This window comes from Bombus pascuorum, chromosome 16 (assembly GCF_905332965.1).
Source record: "Bombus pascuorum chromosome 16, iyBomPasc1.1, whole genome shotgun sequence".
In the NCBI taxonomy this organism is placed as follows: domain Eukaryota; kingdom Metazoa; phylum Arthropoda; class Insecta; order Hymenoptera; family Apidae; genus Bombus; species Bombus pascuorum.
In genome coordinates, this window is record NC_083503.1 from 5,179,695 (window position 1) to 5,196,546 (window position 16,852).

A 16,852-nucleotide genomic window follows, 5' to 3' on the forward strand; every position below is an offset into this window, starting at 1 on the left:
CGGTAGTCTTCCACGTCCTTCGTTCCTCACGTCAAAATTGCCACTTCTGAATTTTTTAAACCACTCAAAACACTGTGATTAACCAAGAGCATGCTCACCGTAAGCTTCGACAAGCATTCGATGCGATTCTGCAGCAGTTTCCTTCAAATGGTAACAGAAAATCAATGCTGTCCGCAAATCGTAGGTTCCAGGCACAAAATTCGACATGTTCAACGCTATTACAAACTATGCTATTGTATGAAACTTGTATTGTTGTAAGTCGAAAATGTTTGTGAGATGTCAACAAAGACTTTGGGCATGAATGACGCAGTTTAGTGATAACTACATTATCAGCTAGGGCCATCTATAGGCAAATTCCGGTTTCATACTTACAGACCTGATATATTATAACCTGTTACTTCAGTGTTATAATAAGTCAACCACCTCTATTGTCCTAAATGAAACAGGGGATCGACCAATTCGTGACGTCGATTATCGAATCGTAATGAGAATTTACGACTTTCGTTGACGCGATCTACCGCGAACGCATCTCTCCGCGAACAGTCGAACGGTAGATATAAAGGATATTTAAAAGGAATTGGAAAGACCAATGGAGAATTCAAAGAGGAATTATTCAATTGATCAGGATAATTACTCTTTCCCAAAATATTGATCTGTGAACATTTTATGATTCATAACGCAATTACTTTAAATTGTAATCCGCATCTCAAAAATTGTTCTTCTTCTCGAACGAATTTCTACACAAGTTACACTGTCCGAGGATTAATTGCGCAAGAAAAAGGAGCATATCAAGTAGTTCATACGGAGTTTGGACGATCGATGAAAAGGGAAACGAGAAAGACGAGACGTGACCGAACAAAATTTCGAACCGACTTCCCCGTGAACGCAAAAAAAAAAGAAGCAAAATGTCTGACGAGAATGCCGGATACAACCGGCTCAAATGATTCTGATCCAGAGTCTATTGCACCCAAAGTTCATGAAGAACTTTAAAGCAATCCTAACTCCATATGACTGTTCTCAAATCGTGACCGCAATTTGTCTTCATTCGCCTCGTTCGCAACAACGGTTTCCAAAGTTTCGGTAGAAACGATGTTTCTTTGCTATTGACATACACCTACACAGTCGACTGTCCTTCAGCGTCGGCATAAAGAATTTGATTTTGTATAAAATAATTTCAACGACGAAATCAAATCGTTTCCGTGTAACGCTTTGTTCTTTCAACTTCTTTTAACTTCATTTCATACAAAAATGGGGACGAGAATTCGATTGAAAAAAAATACGTTGATAACAGTTCAATGGATTAAACGTCTCTTATTGCATTGTGTGCATACACATTCTAGTTTGTCCGCGATATTTAATTGTACACTTGGTAAAACGCATTGTAAATTGTTTCGATGTAAATTATCCATAGTCTTCGATTGCTAAAAATTTTGCTAAATCCTGCAGATTCTCGAATTTATTCTGTTCTTATTTTAACTAACGAAAAAGATTTTTCGTATTTCAGGAAATTGTTATCTACCAAATTAAAACGAAAAATTATGCAGAACAATAGTAATTTTTTCATATTTTACTCAATCCTGAGGTATATTTTAACGCGAGAAGAATACAATTGGCTTCGAAATGACCAAAAGAATCAGAGTTGAGTGCAGTTTAAAGAAAGAATTTTTTAAGCAGTTACTATATTGAGTAACAGTTATTTTACAATTCAAATAACATAGTATCCATCGGCAAATAAACTATTTTTCTTTTCGGTAAGCTAATACTTTATTCCTTCCTCATCTTCGTCAAATAGAAATTCATTTCATTTATATGCTTTAAAATGACACCGGTTTTCCAAGTATTTAACTCCATATGTATACGTTAGAAGAATCAACGATAATTTAAAAGGAAGGAAAGTAAAAGTAGCAAAAATGAATTGTAACGGATGTTACGACCGTTCGCGGAGTGACGCGGTCGCGAGGAAAACGCGTCAGCGAAAGGCGTAAATTCTCGCTACGATGCGGCTAATCGACGCCGCGAAATACTCGTTCCACTTGTTTCGATTAAGATAACAGGGGTAGTTCAATGAATTCAACACTGTGTTAACAGGTTAATATATCGTGTATATTTAACAAGCAATCATGCAATAATATGAGCGTCACAAAGTATTTGGCGATGAGTACAGTTAATGTGTCAGAGAAATTAGATCCGACTTTACGATATCTCTCAATGAATTCGTTGGATTAAGCGACTTTATTCGTCAGAATTCTCGATGTATGCAGTTAGACCTTACAGACGGATTGATTTAAGGGTAGAGTCGTTGTTCGACTTGTTGATTGCTCTGACGATGAAAACGAACTGACTTGAAAGTGACGATGCTGTGTCGGAGGAGGGCTAAAGAAGGGTGTGTCTAACGCACGGGATCATCGGGTGAAAGAAACTTGCGATCACAATTTAATCATCGTGACATTTCACAGCAATTTAGCTATGTACAAATGACTTTTCGCACAAAAAGAAAAAAGTAAAAAAATGGGCGGAGCAGGAAAAAACAGAGCAGGAAAAAGATAAAATAGATGCACGGCGTAGCACGAAATACGAGCTGATGACGACTTTGGTGAGACAAGGGCTTGTAATTGACATAGCAATTAATTTAATTGGACCGCTCTAGGGTTTTTGCTTTCTCTTCTTTTTGGGCGGATTTTATCTGCACTCTTTCAATTCCCTTTTGTGTTTTCGTCGACTGGAATCACTGATCATGGCGAATTTGTTTCTTCGTTGCTTACAATGCTGTTCAACTATGAAAAGAAACCGCGTCTGTCAAAGAACCTATTTGTGGTAAATCGACGTAGATTTTTACAGTTTCTAGCATTAACATTTGAAAGTCACAGAATAAAAACATAATAAATCATATTTTCGATGTTTTACAGAGAAATAATTTTAAAATTCCAGGGTAAATCGTCGGGAAAATGATATTTCATTTGCTTTACGTTTAATTTAATTTATAATACAGGGGTTATTAGGCAGAAGAGTGCGAATCGTGAGATTTTAAATTTAAGGCGATAAAAAGATTATTATAGGCGGGGTTTCTTGGCGATACTGCAGAATTTAGAATAAGTAGTTATCTTCTTTTAGTAATGTAACGGCACTCAACAATAAAATTTTCCAGCGGATCCAACGGTCAGTACAAGTATCACCGAAGCATAAGTGCCGACAGGGCTAATGAGTCATCGATATCCTTACGGTCCTTCCGCGGAATATTTGGAAGAAGGCGTAGGTGGCAACGGTCGCGGACGCCTAACGAACGCGTGCGTAGTGGGGATACCGAGGAACAAAAGAAACGAATCGGATCAAGAAAACAGTTGAATTGTTTTCCCAGAAGGAAGAATGGTCACTAGGAATCGAGAATTATACGAAAGAGTCGAAAAGCGAAGATTGTTGATAAATATACAGTTGAACACCACCGAGTATTATTCTGGCACCCTACACATCCTATACCAAAATCACCTCAGGAACATCTCGCTGGATTTTAGTAAGATATCTAGGGCAAGACAAGATGAAACTTATATTAAACGTTCTTATTACAAGTTTTAAGACAATGTTATTCATAGGGTATAGGATTCTTAGAAGCGACGTTTTGACTGTACCGTAATAATTTTTATATAATGATAAGAATAATTATATAATGTAAATAATAATGTTAAATATTTTCGAAATATTTCAGGCGAAGAAACGTAATTTCAAAGTAAACATATGAAACATGATTCTTTTAGTTTTTTATAAAGATGTAATTAAATAAGTAATATAGTATTAATATAAATGACGTAGTAGGTATCTGGGTATCTTAAATTTCTTAATCGATCGATTTCATTTTATCGAAGCAAGTATCAGATAAATCAGGAAATCAAGTTTTTCAATCTAGTAATTGAATCTGTTGATTTCCTGCGCAATATCCTAAATCTTAATCCACGATAGTCGAGTGAATTGTAAGTGAGCTTTTTATACCTTTCAACAGAATATCACGTATTCCCATATAATAGAAGAAATATATCCGTTTATACACAGTTTATCTCATTCTTGTATCATTAATTTAACAGTTCATTTAATCACTTTAATTATTAAATACATTTTTATAAATATTATTATTAACAGCTATAAAATTAAATCAATAAAAGTAACTATCGTAAAGCTAACTCCCTGAAAATACATAAAATGATGGAAGAACTATCATATGAAAGGGAAATGATAGATAGATCTATGTACTACATATTTATTTTTTATACCTTTTTTCTACAATTAAGAGATGCTGTAAGAAAACATGTAATAAAATGAAATACTATAAAGTAAGAATACATAAATAGATAAATATTACTGATTATGTAAGAGAAGAAACTGTTGATGCAGATGTTTCGTAGAACATAATCAGAGAATTTCACTTAGATGAAAATAAGCAAGGTTCGTGTAAATGAGCGGTTCTGCTTTAGCTTCGAAAGATTGACCGAGGTTGCTCCAGAAGCTCTATCTCTTGAAAAACAGTTTTTACATATAAAAAGAAATTAAGCTACTGCGAAATCACCTAGAAACATTTATAAAAATGCAAAGCAAGGATATGGCATGGATTTCTGCTCTGTGATATGGTAAGCATCGTATAATATAATTAAACACATGAATTGCTCTACGAATTGTATTACGAACAAACTTTATTATGTAATTATCCAATTAGCAAATTGTACTATTATTTACATAATTGGTAATTACCTAATTATACCCTTATCAATTATAAATACTTTGATACAATTATCCAACATTACTTATTTATTAATTATACAACAGTATTTATACAACTAACCTTTTACATAATTATCAATGTTTAAATTTTTTCATTTTGACAAATATATTCGTCTAACGTATAATATATTATAACTAATATCTTTATAGGTATGTATATGTATAATAAGTCATAAATAGTACATAAACTGTCAATAATCATTTGATTTTTGGAAAAATAAACATCGAAAATATAGTAATTAATCATAAAAGAAATATTTGAATTCAATAATATGTTATTATATAAAATTATATTATTGTATAAAATTGGTAGCATTATTAAATGTTTCCAATTGTTTCTTTCTTTCTCAATGGATATAGTCTTAAAACTATATGATGCATTTGTACGAATATATAAGTATTTTCTGGCAACAGAATATAATGTTTTGCATGAACTGGCCATTTTTATTATATTATTATTTTCTGTTATATAATACACGTAAGAAATGAATTTGATTTACATTTGCAAGATTATTTACTTCTTTATCTTTTTATAATTTTAATTTAATAAGAAAGTATAGATAAAAGTCCACTTGGCCCTTTAAGTTGGTAATATAAAAGTTAGCAATTAAACTACTTTTTTTTTTATTCAGCTCTAAAAATTCCTCATAAAGAGTTAATGTTAATACTAGCTAAATTGAAATCAAAATCAAGGAGCACTTCATTAAATCTATTGACTCCACTCGACTATTAGGTATAAATTTTGTTTATACAATGGCTTTTATACCTCATTTACATCATGTATTAAAAAAGTGTATAAAGGTCCTAACTACTGTGAAGTTTACGTTCACGTATTGATTACAGAAAAATATTTTTAACGAAAAAGATCATTTTATTAGCATACTCAAAACTGCCTCCTATCAGGGATCGAGCTACATTTTTGTGCAATATTTCCCTGGTCAAGGTCCTCTTTAATAATAATACGCAAATTAATAGAATTATAAGAATTAACAGAACTATAACAAAAGGCCGCAAATAATACAATAGTAATTTAGAATTTTGCTGGATTCCATCACATATAGGTCAAAACAGCAACTACAGAGCAAACTGATAACTGTATTTGTATTCCATTTACTGATTTTCGTGAATCATTCGAGTACGAATGTAATTTGTATACGAAGGAATAAGTAAAAACACAAATAAAAAAGAAGGAAGGGCAGAAAAAGGAGTAAAGAATACGTAAGCTTCATTAAACCTGCATATTGTCTTTTGCTTTTTCAAATTACACAATTGTTTATAACCTGAGGTATTATTGATTCATGAGGATCAGGACTGGGTTCCGCACTAATGAACAATCGATAATCATCGTGTGGATTCTCCGAGCATTGTTCCATCTTTTTTTCTAATATAGGCAACCATTTCTTCACCAAATGGACATTTTGCAAAATTACCCAATGTCCTTCGTTCGTCGAAAGTTCTATGGCTTCTTCCGCTATGGGTTCCTGACCTTGACCCAGTGATACATTATGGAAAGTCCTTCCTCCAAAAGTGAAATCCAACTACATTCCCAGTTTATCGACGTCCTGAATTTTTATCGTTGTCGTTATGTAAATACATATTCGATGTGATTACGTTGATTTTCGTAACATGTTTTTGTGTAATTCATTAGGTATCGATAATTCTTAATTTTAATTATCTTCGATTAAGGTTATAAACTGATAAACAAAAGATATGTCGTCAAAAGCAACAGAGTATAGGAAATGAGAAGAGTAAGAAGGTATTACAATTATATTGCATTAAAGAAAAGTTATTAAATGTTGTGCAGTTTGGTTATAGGGTTATTGGTTGTTCAGGGTATTCAAGAATTATATCTCATGACTTTGGTAGCTAATCCTACACCTTCAGATCGGTGGAGATTTATTAAAGAAAGATACCGTATAATAGAATTTCAAAGCCAAATTTTTTGTATTCATCGTGTAATGAATATCTAATGGGTCACGTAATATCTGCAAGGAACCATGGATCGCAAATGGATCGTTCTTTTCGAAAATGATCTTAAAGTTCCATTGGCTCTTATATTGAAATTACATTAGAAAATGTTTACATTTCCCAGTTAGATCAAAACTAAGTAATGCCATATTAAAGAACAAACAGAAAGGTATTTCTTTGAATATATGATAATCTACGCTAAATAGAATGAATCATCTAACTTCATCATCTCAAACATCATTACAAAATGACTTACTTCATGGAAAAATCTTTCGCATAAAAATTGAATAGCGTTGAAGAGAATACGATTTGGTAGGTGGAATTACAGAAACGTTAATTACTCCATGATTTCGATGTTTTCGAATATGTTGTAGAAATCGATATTTCAAATAACCATTTCCTATATAAGAAGTGAATTCGCTTACTTTTCGGGATATTCGCGAAAAACTATCGATATCACTACAGTGAATTCTGCATTCGCAGTTCTGCAACTGTGACAGCGTATGTGTTAGTTTTAGTTAGTGGTTACCGATTACCGGTCACTTATCTTCTCTTTGAAAACGAGGGTCGGGCGGGTTTAAAGGCTTCGTGCACAACGTAACATGCGAGGCTGCAAGAGTCTGTTATAACTGGTAACTTATAACTCGATTAAAAGTGAATATCATCAATGTATGGGGTTCAAATATGAAATAATTAAATAAATGTTAATACACAGAAGATAAGTGACCGACGACTGGCAACCAGACCGACGCATACGCTGTCACGGATGAATAATCGTAGGCAGAAATATAATATAATCGTGCCGGTAGTTTCTTAACAATATATTGAAAATTAAACAAGTTCACTCCTTATATATAGTATAGTAAATAGGTAAAAGTTGTTCAAAGTATTTCTACAACATATCCAAAAGTCATAGAAATCCGAGGGTAGATAACGTTTCTACAGTTTCATCCTATATAGCGTTATATATTGCATACAATATTATACAGATATATTATTATTATAAGTTAATAGTGCTATACATTAGATAAAGAAATAAATAAATAAAAAATGTTCAATAAGAACTCCTGATGTTCTATCAGCAAAATGACGTTCAGTCGCGCACGACTATTTCGCACACGTGCATAGCACGTATACATATATATGCATGTGTTCCATATATTTTGTAGTCGCAGAGTCGTGCCTTAACTTCGCGGTTGCGCGCGTCTGATCGCAAATGGGAAGAAGAATAAAGAGTAGACTTCGTTTAAAGGATCTTGCTACGGAGTGGGGAAAGCAGTGATGCCTTTTAGTAAGCAGATTGTGAGGTTTTCCAAGTTTAGGGATAAGAGTAATTCCTGATATTTTCCAAGATTAGGATAGTATTCAAGGCGACGAATTGCATTAAAAATAGAGGTAATGAGAGCAATCCCTTTTATGAGAAGCTCCTTGATAGCTTTCTTACTTATCTGATCATGTCCCGATGCTTTCCTGGAGTTTAGACGACGGATTAGTTCTATAACTTCCAGAGATGAGAAAGGTTCAATAGGAGGAGACATCTGGAAAGGAGAGTGCAAGTATTCCGTTACTTCAGACATTAGTTAGGTGACTTGCAAACAAGTTGGCTTTTTGTATAGGGTTACGCGCCCACCCACTATGCGGACAGCCAATTGGAGGGATTATTTGCGGAGGATGGGTGAGTTTCCTGGATTCCTCAAAAGTGGTTACGTCTAACGATTGAATGCTTCGCGCGGCCTGTCCAGTCAAGGATGATCGGAAATAGTGGAATTTTTGTATCGGTGTTAATTGTTTATTCCGATCTATCGTAGACGAGAAAGTGTCGTAAAAGAAATACGAATTCTCGATGGTGCCATCAAAAGTAGGCAAATGAATCTCTGGTAATTTAATGGAGGTCGGCTCGGTTGAGTTCTTTTACAAATGTGGATGATTGCTGTTCGTTTACAATATTTGTCTAAGTAGTGACTATCAGCAAAGATGTATTGTTCCGAGTTGGTTAATATCAAGTCAGTTTCTATTACAGGCGCAATGAATACAGAGTTTTGTTTGGAAGGTATCGGATAAATTTTAGTTATTTTCCATTCATTCTTTTCCAATACCGGCACAGTTATTGTATATATATTTTTAGTTTACTTAGATCTAGAATTAGTTGAAAATTTTGAGCTGAAGGTTCGATATGATTAGTCATAATGTTTTGTCTCGTTATTTGGTCAAGTGTTTTTAAGAGTTGTTCAGGTTCTACAACTTGTGGATTTATGATTCCTTGTTTTCCTAACGTGACAGTGTTAAAAATTTCGTCGATGATAACATGGAGTTCCGATATGGTAGATTCAGTTTCAATTACTAGGGAGACTAATATTTCGTTTTTTTCATTGTGGTTTTCAATCTTGTGTATATCGTTGGCAAGGTTTTCAAGTTGATCTGTTTTGGTGTCGTCTAGCACAGTGACAAGTGACATGATATGATAGATAAAATATAATATAACATAATGCTACGGCGTCTTATTATTCGCATCGCGAGAGAACTTTATCTCAAAATAAATTAATAAATTCTTACAAACTGTTGAATTTTCCTGCAGAAACCCTGTGTGAGATGTTTCACACGTTGAAAAAATTGTATACTTATTTGTAAAAATAATTTTATCATGTTCCGCGATGATTAATAATTTTTAGCACAGATATTTTCCTTCTACTCTTCTACTACTACTATAGTACGGTACATTGCGGTACGGTAAGGGGTGGAGCATCAGTGACATTTGATTGGTCGACAACTTGCGCACTTTGCACAGTGCCCTATAGTGGGATGAAGGGATCACTGTATAAAATAGGCACGTCCTAGCAGCAAGGTTTAAGATTCAAGGTTCAGTATTACTGTAAGAGTGGAATAGTTCGTGTGGTTCATTCGTACGACGTCGTCAGTATCAGAAATGTTGCCGATGCAAACGATTAATCCAATGTCGTCGGTTCCATCGACGTCGCGTGGCATTCAAGAACGATGTGATCTTCGTTTTGAAACAGCAAGACTCTTGACTTTTCGAAACTGGCCTGTATATGTTGCCATTCCCCTTGCAGCAGCAGGATTCTTTTATACGGGCACATCGAATACAATCAAATGTTTCGTGTGTCAAGTGAAGTTAAATTACCGTTTAGAGCCTAATACTCCCATGCAAATTCACAAGGCATATTCACCAGAGTGCGGATTCGTCCGCAATCAAAATTGCGGCAATGTGCCAATGAAAAGACAGAGCCGCTTGGGATCAAGAACAGTTAGCAAAGAAGCAAATTCGAAATATGATACTTACGAATCCAGATTAGGCACATTCGCAACATGGCCTAATACACATATAAAAAGTGAAGAATTAGCCGATGCAGGCTTCTACTTCAACGGAGTAAATGATACGGTTGTCTGTCACCATTGTGGAATTGCTATGGACAATTGGAGTCCAGGAGAAGATCCGTGGAATCGACATGCAATTTCGTCTCCTGGATGTTGTTATACAATCAAAGCACGGGGTTTGGAATATATTAAGAATGTAACAGGCCAAGACTTCTACGAAACTCCTACAGAAGTAAGTAGAAAAACTTACACCCTGAACCATATTATAATTAATAATTCCAATATATACTTATGTACATTATATTTATTACAGGCACGAATAGAAACTACAGTTGGCAATCATGAGAGATCCCATGATGAAAATGAAACTGACGAGATGACTCTCGTTGAGAAATGTGGTAAGTAGTGAAAATAAAAACACAGATCATTTTTTCTTTAATTTGTATGAAATCCGTATACGTATAACAAATTTGTAATATATATTATATTTAAATATACTATTTACTATTTTAGCTGCTCTGGAACAAGAAAATCAGGAATTGGAGGATGCTCGATCGTGTAAAGTTTGCATGAGACGAGAAGCAACAATTGCATTCCTACCTTGCGGACATCTCGCAACATGTAATTATTGCGCCCCTGCTTTTCTGAAATGCATAATTTGCCGGGAAGAAGTTAAAGCTGTAGTTCGTATAGCTTCTGCTTAACGCATGCACTTGTATATATATATATATATATATGTAATTATGTACAAATAATAATAATTTTTAACAAATATTAAAACATTAAAACGTAATATTAAAATGTGTGATAATATGCAAATAGAAACATATTATTAATCTAATCAAATACGTTTTTTCTGTATATTTTTGACTTTTCTTTTATTTTAACTGTTACTTAATTAAACATTAATCTGAGTCATGTATCTTCTCTTACCTGAATAAAGTTAACTTATTTTTTAGTAATCTAACTAATTGTTCCTTGTTTTATTCCCCTTATTGTTAGTAAAATGAAACTGTATTATACATATATATTTCTAATCATAAAAGTCATAGCTTACTTTTTCTCTTATTGTACTTTCATTCTTTATGCTTCGCTTGTAATCTTCTCTATTTAAAAATAGCTACCGCAAGAAAAAGATCAAAGACAAAAACATTTAACGCTAAAGGAGAAACTATCAAGGGCTAAATCTGATAAAGACAGTAGCTCATCTTTATCCAGTATACACATATTTATGTTTCTAATTTCTGTATGATTAAGTTAAAATTACATACAATTATTATATAATTTACTAAATAGTATCAAAACAATATTGCGGTGACAATGGAAAAGATAAATCAGTTAGATCAAATGAAGAATAGCGAATTGAGTGATTGTCTAAATGTGCGTTCAATTCCGCATGATCCTAAAGCAAAAAAAAGTGTACTTATTAATAAAGTATTATCACATATCAAGAATACAACAATTTTACAGCCATTTCGTATTTGAATGTATGTAAATGTATCTTTATAAGCAAAGAATGAAATGTATCATATGTGTTCTTAAGTGTACTAAGCTGGCATAAGAAATAACACTAATATGCTATAACATAAGATATTATATTTTTAAATTTATACATTAAAACAGCTTTAGTATACAACAAATAAAATAATGATATATAATTAGATATAATTAATAAAAGGTAATAAATTCCTTTTGCGTCGCTGATTTTTTATGATCTGTTAATCACTTCGAATATAGCTTTTCTGTCAGCTTCATTTTTTATACCAATTTCAATTAAACATTCATTAGTTATAAGTCATAAACAAATCAATGTCAACCTAAAATAAATTTACAATATTAATTTGTAATAAAATTTTACACATACATACATACATACATACATACATACATACATATATATATATATATATATATATATATATATACATATGTATGTATATATATATATGGATACATTGTTCAAGAAATATAGGCACATATAGATCTAATCCGCAATGTTTCAGTAAAACAAACATTTTTGCTTCTTCTAAATTGAAAATTATTGCTCTTGGAGGTATCCTGTAACGTGGTGGCGTTGGTTTATTTTCCCCAAATACATTTTCATCATTCATAGTTGGAGGAACATTTTGTTGGCGCAATGGACTAAATTCAAGCACATATTCAAGACTAGTATCAGGATCTTCTTTGTCTTTACTTTAATATTTAAATCTTGTGACCGAATGGACTGTAATCTTTGCAAGCCATACGGTTAAATTAAAATATCCTAGTTATTTTGTATATGTTTCCATTGTGGATTTCTGGCATTGGCGGTAATAATAATCTCTTTCTCTTGGATCTTAGCTTTCACATTCCCTATTGTGTCAGAAACTTCCACTTCAAGAGTAATAGTTTTCCCTCTTAAGGTCTTAACGAAGGTCTGCATGTTGCTAGATCTGGGGAACTGTACAAAAAGACAAACAGATTGTATTGATGTACAATATCGTGAAAAAATGTGCAGTGGTAGTAAATCCTAAAATAAACATTTTCAATAGCTGTAAATTTTTAAAATTTTTAATTTATAAAAACATTAATCAGCTGAAGTTTTGTTAAACAAAATAATGAGGTCACAAAGTATCGGTTACTTGAAAACTCATATAATACCTTTTTACATAAACATGGAAGAAACAGCTGCTATACTTACATTTCTTGAAATAATTTATAGAATAGGGTAGACAGTTGCAACACAAGTCAATTTAAATTTCATTGATAAGCAAATATAGAAAAGCTTACAACATAATGCACAACATTAACAGAGAACGTTATTATATAGAATTATTACATTATTGCATAGAAAATCATTGACAAATGTTCAGAGTAATCCTTTTATATCAATTTATAATAAACCTTTGAATTTTTCCATATACGACTCTTTAAATCGCAAGTTGTTTCCTTGGATGTTATCGTTTTTCAGATGCCGTTTAAAGCTGTTATTACATTGGTTTTGCTTTTGATATTTAATTGATTCATACAGATTAATAAACTAATTAGTTTCGTATGCTGTGTATTTCACCACCTTGCACAACCATTTACGATACATTGGTTACGCAGATAAAAACAAACGTGACGGACGGGGGAAAACAGAAGAGAATCGCAAGCAGTTGTACCAAATCTGGATTTAGGAACCAGTGATGATACCAACATGACATTTATCTCGACAAAAGCCAGTTTAGATTTCCAGCTCAGAATCTTTGGTGCCTAAGGCGCATAAAATGCAAGATGCTAGAGAAAGATAATGAAAAATTCGAAAAACAAGCGAAATGAGAGCAATGGGATACCGTAGATACGCCGCTTCATTGAACACGAATATAAAGACATTCAACAATGAGAACGATTATTCATTTTAGCAATTTCAGGATTGTTAGTAACAAAACATAGGCATCGTCGATTTTAATGGTTTTACTTCGTCGATACTTTTTTTCACATTTGTCAAACGAGAACGTTCCCCTCGATATTTTTCAAGATTTTACTGCTTTTCAAGCTAAGTGTATCGCTTTAATAATTGATAGCTTCGATCTTCGTTTTTACTATCATCTAGTGCATACGCAATTAACACTTTTAGTGCCACACGATGGTATATTGTTGCAAGGAACTTTTGCGAAAAGTACCAAAGACGATATATGATTGCGATATCTATATATATGTATAATAAATTTTTGAAGTTGGCCCCACAAAAGGTCACACCGACCCTGGTATGGATTACAGAATTCTAATAAGAGACAGTGAAAATAAAAGAGAGAGAGAGAGAGAGAGAGAGAGAGAGAAAAGGAGAAGAATATTCGATGTATCCTTTTCTATTTCTAATGGATATATGTTATTTTGATTAGGAAAGTTACATTTTGATAAGAGAAGAAAAGAGCAGAAGAACTTGTTTCGTAGTCGTAGGCATAGTTGTATACACAGATCTGAAAAGTCCTGTGAAGGAAATCAAATTTAATAATTAGTAATAGGAGATATGCGGTATAATTTATTTTTCAAAGTATAATAACAGTTTATTTTTTCAAAGTACAACAATGTAAAAGCTTCGTATCGCTTCGAAGTTGATGCAAATATTCAATAGAGGCTCGTTGGACGTTAATCATAAAGAGGTTTCCTTCAAGACATACGGGCAGGAAAGGCAGGAGAATAAAATTATCTGCTCATTCGTCACCTTTAGAAAACATATCTTTCCACTCGATTGTATTGGAGAAAAACTCATTTAGGCTAACGAAAATTCCATACAATCATAGAATGTTTAGCATAATAGCTGAATTTTCTTAGGAGAGATAAAGCGAATAAGAAACGCACCCGTTATTATAGAACCGTTATATATGGAAAGATTTTTCTTTTGAAATTCTACTACCTGTTTTCTTAGGAATTAGAAACATGCAGCAAGATACAACAAAAATGGGAAATTTAGAACGTTCACTTGTGGCCCTAAGAATCTTTGCCACCGAATATGCATAAAATGCAAAATGCTAGAGAAAAATAAAGAAAATTAAAGAAAAAACAAGCGAAATCGGATACCGTAGATACGCCGCTACATTGAACACGAATATAAACACTAGATATCAGACGTTCAATAATGAGAATGATCACTCATTTTAGCAATTTCAGGATTGTTGGTAACAAAACATAGGCATCGTCTATTTCAATGGTTTTACTTCGTCGATACTTTTTTTTCGCATTTGTCAAACGAGAACGATCCCCTCGATATTTTTCAAGATTTAATTGCTTTTCAAGCTAAGTGTATCGCTTTAATAATTAATAGCTTTAATCTTCGTTTTTACTATCATCTAGTGCATACGCAATTAACAATTTTAGCGCCAAACTATGGTATATTGTTGCCAAAGGTAAGGAACATTTGCGAAAAGTGACAAGTGACATGATATGATAGATAAAATATAATATAACATAATGCTACGGCGTCTTATTATTCGCATCGCGAGAGAACTTTATCTCAAAATAAATTAATAAATTCTTACAAACTGTTGAATTTTCCTGCAGAAACCCTGTGTGAGATGTTTCACACGTTGAAAAAATTGTATACTTATTTGTAAAAATAATTTTATCATGTTCCGCGATGATTAATAATTTTTAGCACAGATATTTTCCTTCTACTCTTCTACTACTACTATAGTACGGTACATTGCGGTACGGTAAGGGGTGGAGCATCAGTGACATTTGATTGGTCGACAACTTGCGCACTTTGCACAGTGCCCTATAGTGGGATGAAGGGATCACTGTATAAAATAGGCACGTCCTAGCAGCAAGGTTTAAGATTCAAGGTTCAGTATTACTGTAAGAGTGGAATAGTTTGTGTGGTTCATTCGTACGACGTCGTCAGTATCAGAAATGTTGCCGATGCAAACGATTAATCCAATGTCGTCGGTTCCATCGACGTCGCGTGGCATTCAAGAACGATGTGATCTTCGTTTTGAAACAGCAAGACTCTTGACTTTTCGAAACTGGCCTGTATATGTTGCCATTCCCCTTGCAGCAGCAGGATTCTTTTATACGGGCACATCGAATACAATCAAATGTTTCGTGTGTCAAGTGAAGTTAAATTACCGTTTAGAGCCTAATACTCCCATGCAAATTCACAAGGCATATTCACCAGAGTGCGGATTCGTCCGCAATCAAAATTGCGGCAATGTGCCAATGAAAAGACAGAGCCGCTTGGGATCAAGAACAGTTAGCAAAGAAGCAAATTCGAAATATGATACTTACGAATCCAGATTAGGCACATTCGCAACATGGCCTAATACACATATAAAAAGTGAAGAATTAGCCGATGCAGGCTTCTACTTCAACGGAGTAAATGATACGGTTGTCTGTCACCATTGTGGAATTGCTATGGACAATTGGAGTCCAGGAGAAGATCCGTGGAATCGACATGCAATTTCGTCTCCTGGATGTTGTTATACAATCAAAGCACGGGGTTTGGAATATATTAAGAATGTAACAGGCCAAGACTTCTACGAAACTCCTACAGAAGTAAGTAGAAAAACTTACACCCTGAACCATATGTATAATTAATAATTCCAATATATACTTATGTACATTATATTTATTACAGGCACGAATAGAAACTACAGTTGGCAATCATGAGAGATCCCATGATGAAAATGAAACTGACGAGATGACTCTCGTTGAGAAATGTGGTAAGTAGTGAAAATAAAAACACAGATCATTTTTTCTTTAATTTGTATGAAATCCGTATACGTATAACAAATTTGTAATATATATTATATTTAAATATACTATTTACTATTTTAGCTGCTCTGGAACAAGAAAATCAGGAATTGGAGGATACTCGATCGTGTAAAGTTTGCATGAGACGAGAAGCAACAATTGCATTCCTACCTTGCGGACATCTCGCAACATGTAATTATTGCGCCCCTGCTTTTCTGAAATGCATAATTTGCCGGGAAGAAGTTAAAGCTGTAGTTCGTATAGCTTCTGCTTAACGCATGCACTTGTATATATATATATATATATATGTAATTATGTACAAATAATAATAATTTTTAACAAATATTAAAACATTAAAACGTAATATTAAAATGTGTGATAATATGCAAATAGAAACATATTATTAATCTAATCAAATACGTTTTTTCTGTATATTTTTGACTTTTCTTTTATTTTAACTGTTACTTAATTAAACATTAATCTGAGTCATGTATCTTCTCTTACCTGAATAAAGTTAACTTATTTTTTAGTAATCTAACTAATTGTTCCTTGTTTTATTCCCCTTATTGTTAGTAAA

The 16,852-nt window shown here is 33.2% G+C and overlaps 2 protein-coding genes across 2 annotated transcripts; both read left to right on the forward strand.

Moving 5' to 3' along the window:
* The first annotated feature begins 9,655 nt into the window (after window positions 1–9,655).
* On the forward strand, window positions 9,656–10,769 carry LOC132915347 (E3 ubiquitin-protein ligase XIAP-like). The gene is made up of 3 exons (XM_060975151.1): window positions 9,656–10,297; window positions 10,379–10,463; window positions 10,579–10,769. The coding sequence occupies exons 1-3, from the start codon at window positions 9,656–9,658 to the stop codon at window positions 10,767–10,769; spliced, it is 918 nt and encodes a 305-aa protein (XP_060831134.1).
* A 4,666-nt stretch (window positions 10,770–15,435) lies between these two features.
* Window positions 15,436–16,550, forward strand: LOC132915348 (E3 ubiquitin-protein ligase XIAP-like). The gene is made up of 3 exons (XM_060975152.1): window positions 15,436–16,077; window positions 16,160–16,244; window positions 16,360–16,550. The coding sequence occupies exons 1-3, from the start codon at window positions 15,436–15,438 to the stop codon at window positions 16,548–16,550; spliced, it is 918 nt and encodes a 305-aa protein (XP_060831135.1).
* The last annotated feature ends 302 nt before the right edge of the window (window positions 16,551–16,852 follow it).

Coding starts and splice junctions, on each gene's coding strand:
- LOC132915348 (XM_060975152.1), top strand. CDS start 15,436: ATGTTGCCGATGCAAACGATTAATCCAATGTCGTCGGTTCCATCGACG. Junction 16,078..16,159: donor TCTACGAAACTCCTACAGAA/GTAAGTAGAAAA, acceptor TATTTATTACAG/GCACGAATAGAAACTACAGT. Junction 16,245..16,359: donor GACTCTCGTTGAGAAATGTG/GTAAGTAGTGAA, acceptor TTACTATTTTAG/CTGCTCTGGAACAAGAAAAT.
- LOC132915347 (XM_060975151.1), top strand. CDS start 9,656: ATGTTGCCGATGCAAACGATTAATCCAATGTCGTCGGTTCCATCGACG. Junction 10,298..10,378: donor TCTACGAAACTCCTACAGAA/GTAAGTAGAAAA, acceptor TATTTATTACAG/GCACGAATAGAAACTACAGT. Junction 10,464..10,578: donor GACTCTCGTTGAGAAATGTG/GTAAGTAGTGAA, acceptor TTACTATTTTAG/CTGCTCTGGAACAAGAAAAT.